We start from the raw sequence: 25013 nt of genomic DNA on the forward strand, positions 1-25013 counted from the left end.
CCAAAAATAGTTTTCTCAAATTAAACAGAAAGTACAAAATAAGCATCTTGAAAATAGCTCTTATTTGTAAAAGGATACATAATGATCACTTTTGGCTGCTGCAATGGTTTGTCCAAGAAGCTTGATAAAAATTTGGCATAACAACAAAAGCTGCTTCTCTTATATGTAAAAAAAGCAAGCTTGGTAAGGTGAGTGTAGAGGGGCGCTGAATTCTACTTCGCCCCGGGCGCCAAAATCTCTAGCTACGGCTCTGGTTACAAGCAAGTTAAATGAAATATTTAAGAGAAAAGGAACAAAAAACAAAATTAGACAGGCTGAATAATCAAATTATCAGAAGAGAACTAAAAAGTATTAGGTAAGTGCAAAACTTACACCAGTTTGTGATAGTCGCTGACGAAATAAATAATTCACTCAGAAGTTCTGGAATTTAACTAAGCTATTGCAGCAACAGCTAGACAGACGCACAAAACAATGCGATCAAAGCGGCCAAGTCCTGTCAATTTGCCACCTGTGGCTCCCATAATAGGTAAGAAGATAATGGAATTTGGATGGGAGATTTTACCCCTATCTTACTTCCCTGACTTGGCTCCTACATCCTATCGCCTGTTTCGCTTATTGCAGAACTTCCTCGTTGGGAAAAACTTTGATGATGTGAATGTTCTAACAATTGGCTTATGTGAGCTCTTCGATTCCAAACCAGCGGATTTGTATCGGTGTAGGATTCATGTCCTACAAGAAAGATGCAAAGATGCCATCAATAATGATGATGATTACACAAAACCTTAGATGAGCTACGTTTTGTATTGTTTGCCCTTCTATCTGCACAACAGAAACTGGTAGAACTTTTGTACTTTTTAATACTACCTTTACAAGTAGAAACACCACAGTACGATGGTGCGGAGATGTTTACCGGGTAGAGAAGGATTGGATACCCGAAAAGAGGCTCGACCAGATGAAAAGAGGCCAAAAAGGAAGAGCTGGAACATAAGTCTAGAGTACATAGCGGATGGTGGAGCACTTCTCGGTCCTCGAGCAAATAAATCAGCCAAAGGATTATGTAGAAATTGTCGTAACAATGACCGCCGATTATGTTTCAAAAATGAAGATGCACATTCAATCTTTAACATAGCAGTTGTACAATTTTGGACCATCAACTCACTTGAGGCTCTATGCGTATCGTTGGTAAAAGGACTCCATTAATTACTGTGAGGTAGGTTCAGTATCAAGTTAGCGAGTGTTATAAGCAAGAACAACTCTATCCGTTTCATGGAGTATACGTATATACAAAAGCAGTTTCACCACTATTAAAGTTCCAACCCTCGTATTTCCTTAACATATAACACGTTTATGTCAGAATTAAAATGTTTATCTTGGCATTGCTATATTCTTATGTCTTCAGATGTAAAAGGTTTTAATATTTGATAAATATAATCCAAAATAATACATTCTGGATTTTATTTATATTTTGTTATGAAAAATGTGGTCTAATTTTTCTTCTTTTTTTCCCAGCATGAGAACCTGTACGGAAATACTTCAAGATCTTCCTGTTTAAAGTACAAATCAAATTAAAACATATTTAAATATTTCAGGAGCGTCTCTCGGATGATCTTATTTTGGAAAGCTATCAATGAGTAAAGAATAGAATTAACACGAACCTGTCAAAAATTATTCTTGATCCAACGAAAACGCCTAATACAGGGTCCAGCAAAGATACCTTCCGTATTTCGAGAGGACACTGTGTGAGTTTGGTGCGGATACGGCGATGCAGAGGGTATCGATTGATAGCGATATACGTGCCTCCGCCGTGGTATCCCTACCACAACTCACACAGCACCTTCTCGAAATACGGGAGGTCTTTTTGCCGGACCCTGTATAGGTAGTGTTTACACGAGTTTCCGTGTTTCCAAACAAAGAGAGATTTTCAGATGTTAACATGGTTTAAAAGAAATTTCGCTTACCACATATGATTTCTCATACATGCACGGCCATAATCCATATAAAGAATTATCACTTTTACGGAACTTTTCCTTAACTTGAGGCATTTTTCTCTTAATCAATACTAATCAAACTTAATTAATTTATTTTTACCTCAATTGTTAGATTGAGAATGCGCATGGACGATGATACTTACAATTAAATCTCTACCCTGTATCTGTGTCTGATATCCTGTGGGAAAGTTTAAGAGATGATTTAATAAGTGGGAAACATCTCAGTCTGTACGTCACACTAATTCCTAATACTAAGGAGTCACTGTACTATATGCCGATTCCATGCAGACACTTTGCCGATTTGAAACAACTGTGGCGATTTAGTTGGAACAAAGAAACTGTATTGTTCAATTTAATTATTTCCAAATAGGACAAGGACCGTCACTATATTTGTGTATTTCTAGGCCTATATATTGTGACGATTTAAGGTGTTATTTCAACTAAATTATTTCGAAATGGATAGTGATGATGTTGAACATGAACGTGCTTTTATCTTTATTATTAGGACATGCCGTAACCATGTTTAGATTTGAACATTAATATTTGTGTAATGGCCAAATTAATTGGTCGAAAAACTTTTTAAAAATCTAAGGATTTTAACATATAGTTTACAGCAGATCGAAGGCTTGGGCGCAACAACTAGTGGATTTAATGCAGGAAACTTGTTAGAAAAGTTTTGGGTTTATGCGTAAATTATGCGAAAATTTAAATATATTTCAAGAGGAAATTTTTTTCAGGCTGGAAAGACAGGAGTCAGGGAAGGAAAATCTTGAAAGAGAGTAATTTCCTGGCCTCCCTCTATTAATAAATCTCTGGTTATAGGTGGTTCTATATTAGCAGTGATAGTTTTTGTAGCCAATTCTGTCGAGTAATTTGAAGCTTAAAATATATAAAACGATAATTATGCCTGTTGTTCTGTATGGTTGCGAAACATGGTCGCTTACTCTGAAGGAAGAACGCAAACTTAAAATATTTTAGAACAAGATCCTGAGACGAATATTAGTACCCAAGAGGAACGGGAATGGAGAATGACAGAAACTACATAACAAGGAACTGCATAACACTAGTTAACAAAGGTTTTGTTACATAAAAGGATATACCTGTTCTTAAAGGAACTTTTTGCGCTGAATTCGAATATGCACTCGGTTTTTCTCCATCACATACGATTTTCCCGTAACAGAGGGATTTTCGGGAAAATCCCTCAAAAATTTCCCTTTTCGTTTATTTTACACCCCAAGATCTTGTCCCCTTGCATATACTAACATAGAAATTATACCTAAGTATACTTTGATTCATATTTAACAAACCCTCCAAGTTTCGTAATAATCGCTTTATTCTTTCTAGAGAAATAAATATGTTTGTATGTATACTGTGTGTACTGTTTATTGCACCTTATAGTAATGCTTTCAGATCTCTTAAGTTGAGGTAAAACGTTTTGCTTTATTACCACAAACACATATATAAAATATAATACAATATAATTTACAAGTGTGACAACTTACAATAAACAATAATACAAATGTACCAAAAGGTCATGAAAAGACAATCAAAACTATCACAATATATGAAATTTTCATTGGGTTACAAAAACGTACACTACTTCCTTCTTTTGTAAGAAATGTTGCATTCTCTAACAAGACCCCAACAATAGTCCCCCATCATTGAAGGATCCCATCGTCCCTGGTACCTTTTCTCCATTGCCATTATATCTTGGTGGAATCTTTCCCCCTGTTCGTCGCTGAGAGCATCTAGGTTAGCAGAAAAGAAGCTGAGGTGGGAGTGCAAAAAGTGGATTTTTAAAGACATCCTACAACCCAACTCTTTGTATTTCTGTATCATGTCCTGTACGATTTCTGTGTAACTCTCAGCTTTGTTATTGCCCAGAAAGTTGCGCACAACACACTTAAATGCTGTCCAGGCAGCTAGCTCAGCACTGTTTAACTTGCTGTCAAAGCTATCATCAAGCATTAATTTCCTAATTTGGGGACCAATAAACACTCCCGCTGAAATCTTAGCATCACTCAGGTTAGGGAACTTATCTCGCAAATACTTGAAACCTTCACCAGATGTGTCCATGGCTTTGACAAAGTTTTTCATAAGTCCTAACTTGATATGAAGTGGCGGTAGTAATATCTTATTAGGATCTACCAAAGGAGAGTATTTGACGTTGCATTCTCCAGGTACGTAATTCACTCTAGGTTCCCATTCCTTCACTTCATAATGTTTATTTATTTATTTATTTATTTATTTAACAATCTCCAGATACAGCTCAGAGGCCATTTTACACTGGATATTCAACAACAATAATAACAATGGAAAGGATTTGGGAAGGTATCGGCCAGGGCCTGTTTAGTAGGTACCATCCCGGCATTTGCCTGGTAGGACTGAGGGAAACCCTGGAAAACCTCAGTCAGGATGGTCGGCAGCGGGATTCGAACCCACGACCTCCCGAATGCGAAGCCAACGCTCTACCACTTGAGCTATTTTTTTGTCATCAGCTCGGCTATCCCATAAACATAAAAAACATTGGTACTTCGTGTAACCGCACTGCAGTCCTAATAAAATACCAACTACCTTGAGATCACAACATATTTGCCAACAATGGTCCTTGTAATTTATAAGATTTAGCAAAGTTGACATGGTGTCATAGGATTCCTTAATCTTCACTGAGTGCGCAAGTGGTATAGAAGGTTTTTTATTTCCATTATGTAAAAGGACAGCTTTAAGGCTGACATTTGACGCGTCGATAAATAACCTCCATTCTTCTGGAACGTAAGGAATTCCTAGCTCCGCCATCAACCCATTTATATCCGTACATACGCACACATTATCTTGCATTGAGAAATAGCTTGAAAATTGAACATGCCTTTTCCTGTACACTGATATGTTCGTTTCTGCATCCAATAAGTTCCACTGCTGGAGCCTTGATCCCAGAAGTTCCGCCTCTTGTTTTGTCAGGTGCAAATCACGGACTAGGTCATTAAGTTCACATTGCTGGATGAAATGTGGCTCGCGAACACAGTCAGGGATGAACGTTGGATCCTTGGATGTACATGTTGATGTCGATGGTTCATCAAGGTCATGATCATCATCAGAGTCTTTTGGCCATATCTCTTCCCAGTTGGTAGGGGGCTCGGGAAGTGGAAGTTCTTTTGCATTCTGTTACATTTGATAACAAATATTGATAACCATTTCATGAACAAAACGAAAAAACTTGGAGAATTGTATATATATGTATTAAGATATACATATACTGTAGGTTTAAAAAAAATATACGTTGGAAGTACATTCTATTTTTATACACGTTTCTAATTTACAGAGAGCAATACAAGTGTGTTGTTGACTATTGTAAATATTCATTTTTATGTCTGTGTTTGTAGTAACAAAGCAAATCGTTTTTACCCCAACTCAGGAGATCTGAAAGCATTATCAGGTGCAATAAACAGTGCACACAGTATACATACAAATATATTTATTTCTCTAGAAAGAACAAAGCGATTTTTACGAAACTTTTAGGGTTTATTAAATATAAATCAAGGTATACTTAGGTATAATTTCTATGTTACTATATGTAAGGGGACAGGAGCTAGGGGAAGAAAATATCTGAAAAAGGGAAATTTTTGAGGGAATTTCCCGAAAATCCCTCTGTTAGGGAAAACTGTACGTGATGGAGAGAAACCGAGTGCATATTCGAATTCAGCGCAAAAGGTTCCTTTAAGATCAGGTGATTTTTCTCATGTAACAAACAAAAAGTTTAAATTTGTTAACTAATGTAATTTTTACCGCTTACCAAATATTGTTAGGGTCACCAAGTATAGAGGGTTCAGGTGGGCAGATAGCCAGAATGAAAGAAAGTAGGAACATGTTCCAAGTTTTAACTGGTAGTCCAATCGGAAAACGCCTATTAGGAAAACCTAGGCGCAGATGGGAGAACAATATTAAGATGAATCTCGCAGAAATATGAATACAAATTGAAATTGGATCCAGTTGTCTAAGGATAGAAATCAATGCAAAGCTTTTGTGAACGAGCCATTGAATCTCTGGGTTCCATAGACCATAGAGTTTAGTTAGTTCCTGGTTAGTGTGTTGATTTCAAATGATTCTCCCCTTGAGAACTTAACAATACAGGGTGTGAAAAGTTGTAATGGGAAAATACAGTTAGTCGCTCGGTCTTAAATTGGTCAGGCAGGAGCCTACTATACACTACAGCTCTATAGCAGATGTGTCCAAACTTTCTAGCTAAGAGCCACACTGACTTTTCCACTAAGTCTCAAAGGTCAAGACCTAGCTAGCTCATAATACCAACATACTGTAGCCCGAGTACCATGTTGTGAGGAACGGCGAAATTACGTAAAACATTATGCTTGGTTAGTCGAAATATGCAGCGCTATCCTGAAGTAGAACATATCTGGAAAATTTCTGCTGTGCGGTCTCTTTTCTGGAAGATTCGTGTACTTTCGAGTGTTCTCGAATATGTTCTACGCCCTGAGGACGCGTAGTATAAACACGGGAGACAACCAAGAGTTGGACAGTTCCAAATTTTGAGTTCGGAGCGACATGTGCGATCTGAATATAATGCGACTAGCATATTTTGTGACTATAGTTTCTTAATGAAAATACAGTGTTTTAGTCAAAAGATAAAACCAGTGCATTCTATTTATTCAGAACTCCGGCTTGTAATTGTATTAATTAGGCATTATTTTGATTTAAAGTTATGTGCCTTTTTGTAAATTTATATAAATATAAAAAAGCAATAGCTAGATAGACAGTGAGTGCAGAACGTTTAAAGAACAATGATGATACCAATATTTCGGGATTTAATCAACTAATGAGAATAATCCAATCTGTAACCCATAATTTGCAATGAAACAATATCAGTCCTCAAAGAATACAATATAAAACGTCATTATAAGACTAAATATTCTCATACTTCAAATTTACAGGAAGCCTATGGTTAAATAAATATGATTTTTTGAAAAGTGAGTGGAAATCTCGGTGTCACGTCAGAAGAGCCCGGACAAAAGGGCGAGGACAGAAAGGCCCGAGTCAAAAGGGTCTCACAACAAAAGGTCCTAGCGTCAAAAGAGTCTGAGATATAGCCTGAAAAGCTTCAGATGTATAAAAATATTTATTAGGTGAAAAATATTCTGAGGACAGTACCTGATTTATTTGTGTTGAAAGAACATACATGTGGAAACAATATAGGATTAGTAAAAAGTATTACGACAGGCCAGCAATAACGATACGTGTGGACGGAGGAAAAGTAAATGTTGCAGATGAGTATTAATGCGAAAACTGCATTGAATGGGGTATGGACATATGGAAGAATTCTTTGGATTCTGCGATATTTGATATTACACAATATTTTTTGAATGGAAAGGAGTAGGTTTAACACTTCAATTTAGGCTAGAATCTTCCCACAGATGAGAAAAAAAAACTCATCTTTTAAAAAACCTATCTTCATTCGTTTGCGAGATATGGTCTTACGTTTGACATTGGTAGATCAAAGTATCTGGACAGGCAACGAGACACGTAGACGCAGGAAAGTAAAAGCTTGAAGGTGTGTGCTGATGCAAAAACTGCACTGAGAGCGTGGACATAATGACAGCCATTTGGATTCTGCCATACTGGATATCACACAATATTTTTAAATGGAAAAGAGTATGTTTGGCACATCAATTTAGGCTTGAATTTTCCCACAAATGAGAATATGATCCATTGTTTACCAATCTTGATTCTTTTACGAGGTTGGTGTGCTATGTTTTACATTTGTGTGTAGTAGACAGAAGTATCAGGACAATCCAGTAATAATGTGGAGGAGGAAAAGCAAATTTTGCTAGTTTGTGTTGTTTCAAAACTTCATTGAATGGGGATGTGAGCATTGTTGATCACATAGTATTCAGATATTATTAAACAACAGCGGCGCAAATCTGTCTTCAACATTGGGGGGCGGACAAGTAAGACAGTTTTTTTTGTTAAGCGATGCTTAAAATATTTGAGAAGTTGAAAAACAATCCTGTGGAGGATCAGGGAGCAGAGTTGTCTTCAACATTGGGAGGCTTATTCTGGGGGACATTAATTTCATCTCACTTTCCTTTGTGGCAATCGGTCACAAATCATCACATTTTTTAAAACTAAAAAACACATTTCAATTCGGATTATTGGGGGAGACAGCCCCCAGTTCCAAGATTGGAGGGGACATGTATCCTTCATTTCCCCGGGATTTACGCCAGTGTTAAACAAACTATTATAAATGTCCTTAAAAGTTATTTTATCTCTGCAAATTGATACATTTAGTATTTAATAACAAACACACAACGATTTGTAACTTCCTTTAAGCATTTCGGCATTGTTGTTACAATTTTCCTGGTATAGTGTGGTTAAATATTATTCCACGCTGTACGTAATGCCTTTTTCAAACCTTCTTTCACCGTAACTCGTACATATTGACCTTAAGTTGCAATTCGTTCCAAGGAATCTCAGTGGGGTTAAAGCCGGTACTGTGAGGAGGGGTTTCGCGCACTTTTGGGCAGTTTTAAAATAATCATTTCCTTACAACATATACTTTGTTTGGAATCAAAATTTTGATAAAATTATGTCCTCCTCATTCTCAATTTTTTTGTACTTTGGTGAAGATGTGTCCTAAGACCGTTAAGATATATTTCGTTTATCAGAATCTCATTAAAACACACTAACTCTCCAACGTCTGGTGAACATATACTGTATAATCCAATCCATTACACTTCCTCATCTGTATTTTACAGTAGACTAGAAGTTCTTGACATTTATCTCTGTATTTACTTGTCGAAAAACTATTATTCTACTATCATATCCATACCGATTTAACTTAAATTCGTCAATAAACAACACATTCCCACCAATTTTTGGGTTTATCTTCGAAAGCTCTAGAAAATTTAAGTATTTTATATTTCTTAATTTGGATAATACATGGTTTCTTTCTAGCAATTCTACCATTATAATCTTCCCGTATTAACTTCACATAGTACAATACACTGACCAGACAAAACATTGTTACCACCCATTACTACTTTAACGAAATCGTTGAGTTCTACTGAATATTGAAACTGCACATTAAGAGCATTCTATTGCTTTATAGTCGTAAAGTAACAAGTAACCACAAATATACTTACTATTAAAACATGTCATACTTACTATTAACATATGTGGTAACTTCACAATTTACAAACGCAAGCAAACGAACAGAAACGTTAAGAACACAATGAAGTCATCTTTATTACTTGCCTGTCCCGATACTTTCTTCTACTAGAAACAAATGTCAAACGTAGCGCACACTATCTCGTAAATGAATAGCGGTCGGTCAAAAATCGATTCAGATTACTGTTTGTAGGAAGATTCTAGCTTAAATTTGACACAAATACCCCTTACTACTTAAAAATATTGAATGGTATATATGTTCAAGTTGGATGCCATGATCATTTAACACCGTTTTAACACTAATACCAACCTGTAGCATTTACTTTTCCTTTGTCCACGTGTCTCTTTGTCACTGCTGTCATGATACTTTTTTCTATCAGATACATATGTCAAACTCCCTCTCTCATAAACAGATGGCTATGTGTCAAAAATGAGTTCACATTCTCATTTGTGGGAATATAAAGCCTAAATTGAAGTGTAAAATTACAGCCTTTTCCAATTAAAAAATGTGCGATCTGCAATAAAGCGGAATTCAGGATGGTTTCCACGGTGGCCACACTCCAAATCAATGAAGTTTTCGCAATAATATCAATTGTAACATCTGATTTTCGTTCGTCCACTTGTGTCCCAATACTTTATTATTGCTCTGCTCCAATTCTTTTGACTAACCCTGTATGGAGATCCACATGTACTCCCATGCGCAAAAAAAATGCGCGTATACTGTAACTCACGATTTTTCGCAATTATTTCATTTTCCATATGTTTACGGGTAAAATTTAGTTATTAGTAAGTGGAGATAATAGAAAGCAATCCATCTAAGGAGATATTTCCAAAAAATACAATAAAATAATAAAAATATAAGCAAGAAACAAAATTATGTTCGGTTTGTGTATACTGGCAATAATGTTTTCGAGGGAATTTTTGGAGTAGCACAGCACGATTGCAGAGGGAATAACAAGATTAGTAGGAGAAGAACTGAATGAAGGAACTGGAAATTGGACTAAAATATTGCATTTATTGGCTTAAATCTAGGGTGTAAATTGTCTGCCAAATATAAATTAGCTTCTGTAAGCAAGATGTTATAAGGAAATATATAAACAAAGAGAAAAACTGTTGTCTTAAGTTTGGAAGTGACATGCTTTATAGCCATGAGCATTTATTTCTTAAGAAAAAGATAGGTAACAAAAGAAAATCTGTGTGGTCAAGTGGGTTATACTCGCGTGTTAGCTGCCCAAGAGGTAACACGTCTTTCGCTGGTCGTCCGTCCAGTGTCGTATCGTGCGAGAGGCATTGAATGCGCCCAGTGTACTTTGTGTTTGCTTGGAATTTACGCTGACTTGATTACAATATATTTCAGTTTAGTGGTGACTAGTGAGTTTATTTAGAATTATAAAATGTCTATCAAACGTGTCAATACATTAAAATTAGGATTTCGTGCGATTCCTAATTGTCCGTCCACAATAAAAATCCATGAGTTTATTCAAACTACGTTTAAGTTAAAGGAAGAACAAATACTGAGTATTGAGTTGGATATTTATCGTAAATGTGTGTATATTAAGTTATTGTCTGACTTGTTGTGTGACAAATTATTAAGAGATCATGGTGATAGTGTTCAATTTCAAGATGATAGTGGAACATACCCCGTGACTTTAGAATTAGCTGATCGACCTTTAACCTATGTGCGAATACATGCTATTCCCACGGAATATAGTGATACTGATGTCACGCGTGCCTTGTCTATCTATGGAGAATGTAAAAGTATAAAAGACGAAATTTATGACGATACTCATATTTATAAAGTTAGATCTGGACGAAAGATCGTGACTATGTATTTGTTTAAACCTATACCGTCCTTCCTGGATATTCGTAACCAGAAGTTCCTAGTAACTTATTTCGGTCAGGACCGTACTTGTTATTACTGCCAATCTAGAGATCATTTACAAGATCAATGTTTTCAGCGTCAAAAACGGGCCTTTGTTTCAACAACAACCATGGAACATACTGAAAGTGATAAGGAACGCTCTCGGGTTTCGCCAACCCAAGAAATTAATGTGGTTAAACCTGCTAATTTGCCTACTTTAACGTCAGATGTTGACTTTCCAAAGTTAATGACTGAGCTTACTACCCCTGTGATACAGGGCCGTTCTCTAAACACTACTCCGATAGTGCCAAAAGACAGTGTTCCTAGCCGACCATGTTCCGAAGCAATTAAGGAAAACGTCTCTCCCAAGGATATTAGTGATAGTCAGGACAGGACCTCATCCGCAGCCCCTCCAGCTTTACATGGTACTTCTTCACTGGCTGAGTCAGATTTTCCACGGGAACATCAAGTTGTCACTGAACAAGATAGAAAGACGCTTTTGATAGACAGTGATTCCTCCTCCACTAGTGTTGTTGATGGTGATCAGAAGCTCGAGTGCATCTATAGTGTATCGGAAGTTTCCTCTGTAAGTCCCATTTGTCCAGTTCAGTCCAAGGAAAAAGATCATCCTTTCCCCCCTGTGAGTTGTCCTAGTGGGAAAAAAGGATCTGATGCCCGGAATTCCCAGGAAGCCTCCCAAGACAAGAAACGGAAGAAAGCAGGAACGGCTATAGCTCAAGTAAAACAACCTAAGAAGACGGATCAAGGACCCTTAGAAGTATCACCTAGGATCACCCGGTCGTCTGTAGCTAAATTAGTGAGTACGGAATATCTACCTGATACCGCAGTTCCTTCTTCAGGTGAGTCACCAACAGTTTCTACTCCTACCTAAACATTCAGAAACACAGTGCTTGCAGCCAAATAGTGGTGTGGTATTATGAAGTGTGTTGCTAACATTAGACAACTTCCTATAACAATATTTATGTGTACTATCTTAAAACTAGCAACTATAAATATCAACGGAATACAATCGCCAGTCAAACTTGAAGCTCTCAATGACTTTCTACTTAAATCTGAAATAGATGTAGCTTTTCTCCAAGAAGTTGGTCCAAAGATTGTAAACGTATATCCATCATATAATGTATATAATAATTGTACATATAATAGCCTTGGTACTGCAATTTTGGTTAAAGAAGGCATCCCGCTTACAAATGTAGAATTACATCCTAATGGTCGAATTATCAAAGGTCAGGTTAATGATATAACTCTAATCAATGTTTATGCGCCCAGTGGAAGCCATAATAGAAAAGAACGGAATAATTTTTATGCAAATGAGGTAGCGCCGTTTTTTAGTGGCCCAAATAATGTTATCTTTGGCGGAGATCATAATTCAAGTATAACTCACACAACAGAACCAACTTACCATTATTGCCCTACCTTAAATGAATTGGTAAAGAATTTGTCTTTGGTAGATGTGTGGGACTTCAAACACCCAGATTTAAGGGGGGACACATTTATTACAAAAACTTCGAGCTCAAGGATAGACAGGATTTATGTAAATGATAACTTCAAATCCAAGGTTGTTTCTGTATACCGATATCCCACGTGTTTCACTGATCATCTCTGTTTAATAATGGAAATTAAAATTAATGACCAGAAGATTGCTCGGGGACGGGGATATTATCACATGAATGAAAGTCTGCTCAATGATGAGTCATTTTGTCAGCTCTTTTCTAAAAAGTGGGCTTATTGGCTTAAACAAAAGAAGTGGTTTAAAACATATATTGAGTGGTGGAATCAATACTGTAAGGACAAAATCCGAAGCTTTTGTAGGTGGTATTCCTCTGAAATTTATGCTGATAAGCGAAAACTTTATAATTTCTATTATAAATGTCTATTAGAGGCACAAACTGAAGCGATGACAAATCGCTCGGCCCTTATCTCTGTACGTAAATACAAAGCCAAATTATTACAATTCCATAAACAGAAAATGGAAGGGATTAGGTTACGTAGTAAAGTTCCAGGGTTTCCGGAAGAAGAACAATGCTCTCTTACACATGTGTTAACAGAAGCCAAACGTGGACGGAGGAAACTTATCACGTCACTCACAGATGCTCAAGGCTCCATTCAAACTACTCCGGACAATATTCGTAACACCCTGTATGATTATTACTACCAGTTATTTGGGGTCGCTGCTGCTACCGGCTGCGAAAATAAATTACTTGACAGTGTGCCTGCAGTGCTAAATGATGAAGACAATCAAATTTTATGTGCTCCGTTTACTAAAAATGAAGTACAAAGAGCTGTAAATGCTGCAAAAAAAGGAAAATCTCCTGGGCCCGACTCTATCTCTGGCCGTTTATATGTTAAATTTTGGGATATAATGGGCGATACACTAACATTGATTGTAAATGAATGGTTCTTTGCTTCAGAGACTATCAAGCGCCCTAATCCAGCCGTCACGGTCTTTATCCCTAAAACTGTTCAACCATCTAATGTTAGCCATTATAGACCTATATCCCTTCTTAATACAGATATCAAAATTTTTAGTAGATGTATTAAAAACAGATTACAGGACTACATGGATAAGTTATTACAAAATTTGCAATATGTGGCTGTTAAACAGAAAACCATCTATCACCTTTTATTAACTATTCGAGATAGTATTACTATTTGTAATGATTGCGCTCTTAAAGCGGCTCTGATAAATTTAGATTTTAAAAACGCCTTTGATAATATTGAACACTCGTACTTATGGTCTGTTTTCAGAAAATTCGGTTTTAATGAACAATTTGTTACATGGATGAAATATTTTTATAAAGATGCTCATACGAAGTTAAATGTTAACGGTCACCTATCCAACAACATTCCCATCAAACGTTCAATAAGACAAGGTGATCCCCTTTCAATGTTGAGTTTTGCTATTAGCCTTGCTCCCCTGTTATATGCTATGAATGACCGCCTAACTGGTCTAAATATTATTACCCCTGCTATAAAAGTGGCTAGTTATGCAGATGATGTAACAGTTTTTGTCTCTTCAAAACTAGATTATTCTCTTATGATGGAATGTGTTCGTGAATATGAGGTAGCATCTGGGGCTAGATTAAATGTTTGTAAATCGCATATGTTAAACATAAACAGTAGTATTGATTTTAATGATATAGATACCGTCCCTCAGGCCGACAGTATCAAAATTTTAGGAATTACCTTTTATTCAAACATAATGCACACTATTGATCATAACTATACGAATATTGTAAACACACTGCGTCATTCAGGTTATGTAAATCAATCCAGAAATCTATGTTTATATTCTAGAGCTAAATTTATAAATGTTTATCTCTTAAGCAAAATCTGGTATTTGGCAAATGTATTACCTATGCCTCAACTCATAGGGAAACAAATTCAAAGTTTATGTGGTTGGTTTCTATGGAAACATCAGGTCTTTCGTGTTAAATATGATGTAATGTGTTGTTTACATTCACAAGGTGGCATCGGTCTGTTCAATGTGCAAGAAAAAGCTGCAAGTTTGTATGTTACTCGCTCAATGACCTTGTACACAGACGAAGCGAATAGTGTAACACAACAACTGCTCACTTACGTATTAGCACGAACAGAGAGGAGTCTACCCCTGTGTATGGACCTCCCTCAAAGCTGTAAGTACTTGGAAACTGTTTTGTGTGATTATATATATCTGTCGCAGCTTTTTGATTTTAAAACTTTAAGTAGTAAACAGCTGTATGTTTTTAAAATGACTAGATTATATGTCCCACCTAAAATTGTGTTAGATGAGTACTTGTGTAATTGGTCCAATATTTGGGCCAATATCAATGACTTGACCTTGTGTGTTGCCAGCAAATCTATCTGGTTTATGATTGTCCATAATGTTATTGATACTAAAGAAAAGAGAAACAAATATGGTTTTAGTCCTGACGCTCTTTGCAATAGATGTAACAATATAGATACGTTGATTCATAGAATCACGACATGTCTGGAATCCACAAAAATCTGGTCTCAGTTACGTCACTTTTTAGCCATTCTTACTCGTAGTTCGGAACGCAATATAAATATTAGCATAGTTTTAAGACCTGATTATCGTTTTTATCCCGTTAGTAAACAACATAGTGTCAATTGGTATATAGGAACGACCGTCAAATATATTTTTAATTCCAACTTAGAAGCAGGGGGAGCCTTCTATGTACAGTATTTACAAAAAGAATACTCCAAATTAGCAAAGGATGTACGTAATAAGCTATTTGCAAATTTTATAGCCAACTCATTGTTCTAGTAACTTCCTTTCTTTGTGCCAAAAGCCTAACCACTTCAATGTAATTGATTCTTGAGTTACAATAAATTTTCTTTAAAAAAAAAAAAAAAAAAAGTGGGTAAAGTGACGGACTAGTAATTCTTATACTGTTTTGACACCAGATCGAATCCCATCCGGTCCTGTTCAATTTTTTTTCTTTACAAAACATTGTAGAAAGTGTATAATTTTTATGTTAATAAAACTGAAACAATACAATTAGGAAATAACTTTTTGTTTTCTCTGATGACGTATTTATTTAGAATTAGTGTACTATTAGTAATACCGATTGCTTTCAGTTTATGGTGTTGTATAGCTTCCTTTATCATCCTCTTTTCTTAAAAAAAAAATGTCTCCAATAAAGTATGAAAAATATATATAGTCAGAAACAGACATCTTAGTATCAAACGTGATTTATCGTGATGAAATAAACAAGTTTCCCGTTATTAAAAAAGAAAACTATAGAAAATCATTGAATTTGGTCTTAAGGTTTTTATTATGCTATATATATTCTTTATAAGACTATACTTTATAAGACAAGATGAGCGATCATACCCTCAAATTTAGCTAGTGAGTGAAAGATGTTTTCGGCACAAATATTTTACAGGTTTAGGTGCATGAAACACCAATACGCCATGGTCTTGACCTTCGTTTATTTTTCACATTATTATCCGACATATCATAGCAGGCAAAAAGCAGCATCAATCGGCAAGAACTGCAAGTTGTGGTCTTAGTCTGTTTTTGATGCTCCGGACTCGATCGCCTAGCACGCTCGTCTATACCTTGACTCATACGTCTATCATTCAGTGCAGGCACATATCCAGCTTTTCTTTTCGAAGGGGGCCCAACACGAATCCTCGTAAGCACGTAATTCTAATGTTTAAAAAATATCAATAATAATAATAATAATAATAATAATAATAATAATAATAATAATAATAATAATAATAATAATAATAATAATAATAATGCAACAGTTCTGTATTTCTCTTAAACGTTTCTTACTTGTCATTTATGAACCGGTCAAACTTAATTCTAACTCACATGAAATCAAAAAATATTTTCTAGAGACATGTAAGGAAAACTGTCTGCTACGTATATCACATAACAAAAATAGCAAATGGCAATGAGTGTATCGTTCTAATACAGTAATGTTATAAACAGACCGGAAACGAAATTGTAACCCCATTTAAAAGTGTTCTTTAATTCCACCTGGTATCAATTCTTACAAGTAACACTTCCCAAGTATAACACTCCGATTTTGATAAAATTTGACAGGCAGATACTACACATAAAATAAACGAATACATGTTTTTTATTTTCTGCGGTAAAACTGTTTTACGGGGGCAAAAGCACTCATCCAAAATTTTGAAAGTTGATGCCCGAAAGACAAAAACAAGTGGACCAAAATGTACGAAATTGTGCACAGATATGGCAGACGTAAAATGAAGGAATACGTGTTTTGTATTTTCCTGGAAAAAACGGTTAGGTGGGACGCAGACCCCTCCAAACCTTTGATCATGAAATATCAAAAGTGCTAGTAACAATATGTCTGATGTGTGTAAAGGACGAAGAATTCCGATGACACTTTGTGTATGGACAATACGCAAAAACTAAACGAATGTCTGTTTTAGGGTACAAAATCCCCCATCCAAAATGCTGAAAGTTGACGCCCGAAAGGCAAGAAGTGAACCGAAATGAATGAAATTGTGCACAGATATTGTAGACGAAAAATAAGGGAATATTGGTTCCGTATTTTCCTGAAAAAAAAAAGAAAAACGTTTCGGTGGGACACAGACCCCTCCAAAACTTTGATCGTGAAATATCAAAAGTGCTAATAACAGTATGTCAGAAGTGCTTAAAGGACATGAAGAATTGGAACGACACATTGTGTAGGGACAATACGCAAAAAAAAAGTTTATTTTCTGCGAAAATTGGTTTTAGGGGGCAGAATTCCCCACCCAAAATTTTGAAATCGTACACAGATATTCTAGACGTAAATTGAGGTAATTGTGTTTCGTATTTTAATGGAAAAAAGCGATTGAGTGGAACACGGACCTTCTAAGCTGTTGATTAGGAAATATCAAAAGTGCAAATAAGCATGTATACGTCAGAAATTCCTAAAGAGTATGGAGAATTGCAACGAAACTTCGTATAGGGACAATTTGCAAAACAATAAATGAAATGCATTTTAATTTGTATGAAGGGGCCTAGAGCCCCTCCAAAAAAAAAGTTAATATTACCGTAAAAGTGCAGGAAGGAGTGGACCGAAGCAAATGAAATTGTGTGTAGATATTGTATAGACTGTATGTAAAATAAGGACTTTCGTGTTTTAAAGATGTCCCTATCAATTTTGGCACATCAACAGCAAACAGGAAATTAATCGGCACGTGTTTTTGTTTATGCGGAAAAACATTGTAAGGGTTAAAGTTGCCTCGTGAAATACTACAAAATACGCTATACTGCTTGTGCTTGTTGTTGATCTGCCAAATTTGAAGAAATCTGATGGAGACACTTGTGAAACACGAGAGGCTTTATTTTTCATATCCAATATTTACAGACAATTTCATTCGCTTCGGTCCAATCCTTCCGACACTCAACGCCTCGGTCCACTCAAAAGGTTTTTTTCTCTTTTCAGGAAAATACGAAGCACGTATTTCTTCATCTTACCTCTACAACATTTGTGAACAATTTCATTCAGTTCGGTACATTTTTTCTTGCCTTCCTTGCGTCAAATTTTAAAATTCATGGAGGGGACCTTTTGTCCTCTAAAACCGTTTTTTCGCAGGAAATAAAAAAGCCGAATTTGTTTATTTTTTGCTTATTGTTCTAACACAAAGTTTTGTTCCAATTCTTCATGTAAATGTAGGCACTTCTGACATACTGTTATTAGCACTTTTGATATTTCATGATCAAAGGTTTGGAGGGATCTGTGCCCCACCTAACCGTTTTTTCCAGGAAAATACAAAACACGTATTTCCTAATTTTATGTCCGCAATATCTGTTCACAATTTCGTTCACTTTGGTCCACTTGTTTTTGCCTTTCGAGCGTCAACTTTCAAATTTTGGGTGAGGGCTTTTGCCCCCTAAAACCGTTTTTCAGCAAAAAAAAAAAAAAATAAAATAAAAAAGCACTTATTTGTTTATTTTATGTATAGTATCTACCTGCCAAATTTTATCAAAATCGGAGGGTTACACTTGGGAAGTGTTACTTGTTAGAATTATAACAACAACGCATTGTCCACAGTTTGGACTAGAGACCTGCACGGGCCGAATTTTTCGGCCCGAGCCCAATCTAGCCCGAACGTACCTAGGCCCGGCCCAGCCCGGGCCCGAAAAGTTTTGGAGATTTTCGGCCCGAGCCCGGCCCGGCCCGATAAGTTTTTCAAAATTCTTGGCCCAAGCCCGGCCCGGGCCCGATAAATTTTAATTTTTTGGGCCCGACCCCGACCCGATATTTTTTTTTTTTAAAAATTGCTCGAGCCTGAATCTTTCTCAAAATTTAGTATTTGACTTAACCCTCAGAAACATTTTCTAAACTCTGGTTCACAACCTGACGCTTGCCTCCCAAATGGCACCCTTGTCTCCTAGAACTTTCCGTCATCGAGAGAACAAAAACTCCATTCCCTGTAACAAAAATCTAACTTAATTGATTTTTAGCATAAAGTGAAGATGGCAATATTGTTTAGCGACAGGCAAAATATTCCCACCCCTTCTTTTTATATTTTGAGTTCAAGAAGGTCAAGGTCAGAGCTCAATTTACCGCATAATGCCTGCAATCCTGTACAGCGAAAGTGGAGCCGCTAAGCAACACAAACTGGAAATAGTTATTGCATTCTTTATAACATTTTTCACGGACACACTTCTTCAACGTTTGGCTTTATTCCAATTATCGTTTAACGAAAGTCAATAATTATTAAAGAATTGCAATTGATCGGCCCCAGCCCGACCCGACCTGAAGAGAAATCAGTGTCTGCCAGCCCAAGCCCGGCCCGGCCCAAAGAAATAACAGTGTCGGCCCGCCCAAGCCCGGCCCGGCCCAAAGAAATAACAGAGTCGGCCCGCGGGCCGGGTCGGGCTTCGGGCCGAGCCCGGCCCGTGCAGGTCTCTAGTTTGGACACTGACTCAAAGTAATCTGACATAAAAAAAAACTCAAAAGGGAAAATGTAGGTTTATTAAAAAAGGGCTTGAGGTTTGGTAAGGGACAGCTTCCAGGACCTCACGCTGGATACGTCACTGAGTAAATGCATTATATTTGTTTCTTGCAAAGATGATAATTAGATGCGTAATGTGTGAAATTATATCATAGTTTGTCTTTTTATAGGTCTTTCCTTAACACATCCATATTATCCGGCGTTCTGCCTGCCTGTTTTATGTCGGATAAGCGAAACTCTACTGTATTTTCAGATAGCATATACACAGGAGCTAGAGGTCTGCACGGGCCGGAATTTTTAGAACGGACCCGGCCCGTCCCCTTTAATTTATAATCTATAGGCATTAGCGGATTAAGGGCGGAGCCAATGGAGCCCAGGGCCCCCTAGCTCAGGGGGCTCTTTAAAATCCCTCTGTTTAATACTTACGCTCGCGGTATCGCTAGATTTAAGTCTTTGCATCAGCAGCATTTAACTGTTAATAATGAATGCAATTATTTAATTGTTAATAATGAATTTAACTAAACTAATTATTGTAAACTTGGAACACATTCAAATATTACAGCATAGTTCTCGGTAGTTCCATAAGTAATTTCAGAGACCACGGTGTTTCAGTGGTAGAGCGTTCACCTTTGGTGCATGGAGTCCTTGGTTCGATCTATGCTCGCGCCAAGTGAACCTTGTGCTGGACAAACACTGTGTGCGTGGGTTTTCTCGAGGTTCTTCCGTTTTATCCCACTTTTTTCATTCCACCATTTCATTCATTTCTTATCATCACTGTCTCCTTTAGCCTATCCGGCATAATCGTGGGACGTAAAACTTAAAAATTTCATTTCAAATCATTTCAATCAAAAAACAGTTGCAGTAAGTATGTAATTTCGAATAAAACAATCTACTATATACAATTCTGAGTATATTATTCTTTTATGAAATTCTCGCGAACCTTATTTCTAAATTGAAAGGTAAGAAGACTAAATTAATTCTCTTATTATTATAGATCCATTTCAATTGAAGCAGTTGGAATAGTTGGAAAAAAATAATAAAAAAAAGATACCCTATATTCCAGTGTGCCACAATCGGTATAACGCGCCACACTGATGTGTCCAGCAAAGTGAACAGTGTGACGCAAACTTTTTCCTATTATTTGCAAGAATATTTGTCGAGTTCCTGTTATTATTATTATTATTATTATTATTATTATTATTATTATTATTATTATTATTATTATTATTATTATTATTATTATTATTATTATTAACGATTTTGCCATGGATCAGCTGTCTGTATACGGTTAAGCAACCACAAGTATCACATTGAAGGAATGAGTGTAATTATTTACTTTAATAGTAATACAAAAGTCTAGTTGCTTGTATATTCTACCGGTAATAACTGCATCCGTCTAGAAAGCTAGCACTAACAACAAAGGGATACCAAGTTGTGACCACACACCGCCCCAAATCGTGGGTGCCACAAGTTCTCTTCTACGCCTTAGAACAATAAGGGCTGTAGCGTTCAGGGAGAGAGAGAAACAACTTAATTCCATTGCAGTTATATGCTTATTAAATGTTAACTTATATTTATCAATTATGTAAGTGATCGTATCGTTTTCTGTTTATTATTATTATTATTATTATTATTATTATTATTATTATTATTAATAATAATAATTCTTATTATTATACATTTCGTAATACGTTGATTGCCATCTGTATGGAATTCCATACACACGGCTGTCCTGTACAGTAGAGCGTGATTATTTTCCATACAAACAATGTAGATATTCCAAGTTTGTTGTGTTCGTTCTATAGGTGTGTATGTAATTAGATACATATGGCGTAGAAATCAAAATTTAAAGTCCATGCCACGTATATGCAAAACCATAGACAAAGACATTTATGAACAAAGACATTGAGTTTGAGTTTAACGTCTCGTTCAGCAACGAAGCTATATGAGACGTCGGCCTACTGATTAACGTGGACTCCGAACCACGTGAGCTCTCGCCGGGAATCGAAGCCGGGTCTTCCACGCCAAAGGCGCGTACGCTAACCACTAAGGAGCTTATGAACAGAGACATTTATGAGCTAAAACAAAGGCGAGAACAAAGATGTGTGATGTGATTTTGAATTTATCGTCCCTTTCAGCAGCGAGGCTATATGAGACGTGGATCTACTGATTAACGTGAAATCCGAACCACATGTGCTCCCGACGGACGAAAACAGACCTTTGGAATTGACAATTGTTTGGACATTCCAGTCGAACCTACGTAATATTAACAACGTTTCTACGATAATTTCGTAACATTGTATTATTTCTTTTGTTGATTAGCTTGGTTATGCTTATTTAAACACTTTCTTCTTTGCACCGACGTGTCACATCTCTTGGATGAAGATACACTAGCTCTCACTGGAAATCTAATCCAGAACCAATGCACTTGAACCATTTGACCACAACAAGGCACATTTAAAAAGAAGTTTCGGTTTTGTTCGGAAAATTGTGATTAGGTGTAACATTTAAAAATATATTTAAGAAAGGGTACGGAGTAAACGCACTGTACTTTCTCGCTCGAATTGTTTACACTGACTTATGTTAGGCTGCAACTGTTATTGAAACTTTTATTTAGGAAATTGCAAATAAAATAATGTTTTGGAAAACTTTGCTAGAAGAAACTTCAAGCCCAAAAGTAAAGTACCCATTGGTCATATTTCCGTTAGAAATAACTTGATCCATATATTAGAATTATAAAGGATATAATTGTATGTGAACTATAAGCAAAAGCGTCTGAGTAATTTCTGAGAAAATTATGCAAAAAGTCACCCCAAGAATAAATTATCCCTTGTGGATCTTTTCAGTACAAACGAGCTATGCTATATTGTTAGTGTTTTCATAAAACATTTCTTTATGAAATACGAACACAATCGCCTGAGTCGTTCTTGAGAAAATCGCAGGGTAAAACTTACTGTCAAAAGTAATATACCATTTCTAGATTTTCCGGATGAGGGAATTATACCATATAGCTAGGTTATTTATGTAACACGTATTTATAAAATATGAACAACAAACATATCCTGAGTTGTTTTTAGGAAGGTCATCGGGAAAAGCTTACCCCCAAAGGTAAACTCTTCTATCTGTAATTTTGACAGTATATCGAGTAATTTTTAAGCAAATCGTCGGGAAAAATTTCACTGTCAAAGTAAACTATTTCTTTTGGATTTTTCTTTTCGGAACAAGCGAGTTATACCATATTGTAAGATTATTACAGAATATATTTTTACTGAAATTAGAACAAATTTGTCTCAGTTATTACTGACAAGTAAACCTTACGTTTGGGTGAATCGAGTTGCTGACGGAGACACATATGAGAAAGTAGTACTAAATGTGGTCAGTATTTCAGTGAAGTTATAGGTGCGAAGCTCCAGGGGTTTAGGAGATACAGCTACCAGAACATCACATGGAAGTACAGAATAGTCTTCATACAGTTGGAGGTAAAAGCTCTATAAGACCTCTTGGAACGACAAAAGGTGAATAGCAAATATATAGATACATATTAGGACTAGGGAGAAGTCATATAGTAAGGGTATATCTGACGGCGGCCATCTTGAAATCCGCCATTTTGAATTAAGGTTAAGTTTTTAAAATAGGAATAGGGTCATGTGATACATGACTTAAGACTCGAATTTAATCAGAAGAACAATGGTGACGTTAATTTTGATTTACGGGCAATTGGTAAAAAGTTACAGGGAAATTAAATATTGTTGCAGCATATGTATTAGTCCTTTACCCCATCTTGTAAATTTTGTGTTAATGATAATAATTAAATAAAAAGCAGGTGGATAAATATTAGGTCTATGGTAAGAGTTGCCTTGATGGCGGCCATGTTCAAATCCGCCATTTTGAATCAGACAAAGTTTTAAATAGTGAACGAGAAATAAATGTGAACAGGATACAAGAAAAACAACGAAATGGCGTGCAAGTACAGCATCAAACAACTAACATTGTAACGCCAACATTCTATTTTTGATTAACTTCTAGCCCGAAGTCATCTATTGCATTACTCTATTCCCATTTAATTTTGTGCTGAATAATGATAAAGCAAAAATGGGTATACCGTTGGATTTATGGCAAATTTGCTATTAATAAGATGTCACTGTTATGCGTTTTGTTTAAAACTTTTGTGTGATTCAAAATGGCGGATTTGAACATGGCCGCCATCAAGGCAACTCTTACCATAGACCTAATATTTATCCACTTGCTTTTTATTTAATTATTATCATTAACACAAAATTTACAAGATGGGGTAAAGGACTAATACATATGCTGCAACAATATTTAATTTCCCTGTAACTTTTTATCAATTGCGCGTAAATCAAAATTAAAGTCACCATTGTTCTTCTGATTAAATTCGAGTCTTAAATCATGTATCATATGACCCTATTCCTATTTTAAAAACTTAACCTTAATTCAAAATGGCGGATTTCAAGATGGCCGCCGTCAGGTATACCCTTACTATATGACTTCCCCCTAGTTCTAATATGTACCCATATATTTGTTATTCATCTTTTGTTGTTACAAGAGGTCTTATAAAGCTTTTACCTCCAACTGTATGAAGACTATTCTGTACTTCCATGTAATGTTCTGGTAGCTATATCTCCTAAACCCCTGGAGCTTCGCACCTATAACTTCACTGAAATACTGACCACATTTAGTACTACTTTCTCATATGTGTCTCCGTCAGCAACTCGATTCACCCAAACGTAAGGTTTACTTGTGAGACAATTGTCCAAAAAAATCAATCCTTGAGAAAACCACTTCTTCTGTATGTTATCGGAATAAACTATTTATGCTCTATGTTAATTTATTAATGAAATATTTCTTTACGAAATATGAACAAAATTGCCTGAGGCGTTAATGGGAAAACCATCTGGGGAAAGCTCATCCTAAGATTAAGGTACTCCTTCGAACGAGTTGTCATATTGTTAGGTAATTAATGATACGTTTATTTATGAAATGTGGTTGAGAAAATTGTACAAAAAGAACGCATACCATACAGTAAATTACACCATATATATTTTTTGAGAAAAATTATTCATATGTGGTGGAGATTTGTTAATAAAATATATATTTATCAAAAGTAAATAAAATCGTCACAGCTTTTTTTATTTCAGAAAATTGAATTATTTTAAATTTTAATCCTTCAGTAAATTACCATTGTTTTTAGGTGTCGAAGGACATAAAATTCGAAAGATATTATGTTATTAAAACGTTATGTCTAGAATTCGGTGCAGATACGTTGAACAGTATGGCCTCTATTTGAGTGCGTGTAAAAGCGTGACGAACCGAGAGACAAATAGATGGACAGACATCGAAAAATCATTTTTTTTCGATATGTAGGAGCCATGTAACTTGAATTTATTGAAATCTGGTATTCGGTTTTCATAACTATCACCACACTTTCTTCTTTCGTCGCTCGAATGTGAAAACGAATAGGCCTACACCGACACGTAATGTAATAATTTGTAATCCCAAAAATTTAATTT

The 25013-nt window shown here is 36.0% G+C and overlaps 2 protein-coding genes across 4 annotated transcripts in view; one reads left to right on the forward strand and one right to left on the reverse strand.

Annotated features, from left to right (window-relative positions):
* The window catches only part of LOC145674791 (uncharacterized), a 146753-nt gene that overhangs the window by 117088 nt on the left and 4652 nt on the right, over window positions 1-25013 (reverse strand). The gene's annotated exons all lie outside the window — the stretch shown is intronic.
* Window positions 14210-25013, forward strand: part of LOC145674792 (uncharacterized) — an 80245-nt gene continuing 69441 nt past the window's right edge. Inside the window, exon 1 of the mRNA XM_081745009.1 lies at window positions 14210-14681. Within this exon, the coding sequence (XP_081601135.1) occupies window positions 14249-14681 (433 nt within the window). The 5' untranslated portion in view covers window positions 14210-14248. The remainder of the gene's footprint in view (window positions 14682-25013) is intronic.

The sequence above is a fragment of the Thermobia domestica genome, chromosome 18 (genome assembly GCF_964235325.1).
Source record: "Thermobia domestica chromosome 18, izTheDome1.hap1.1, whole genome shotgun sequence".
NCBI classification, from domain to species: Eukaryota; Metazoa; Arthropoda; class Insecta; order Zygentoma; family Lepismatidae; genus Thermobia; species Thermobia domestica.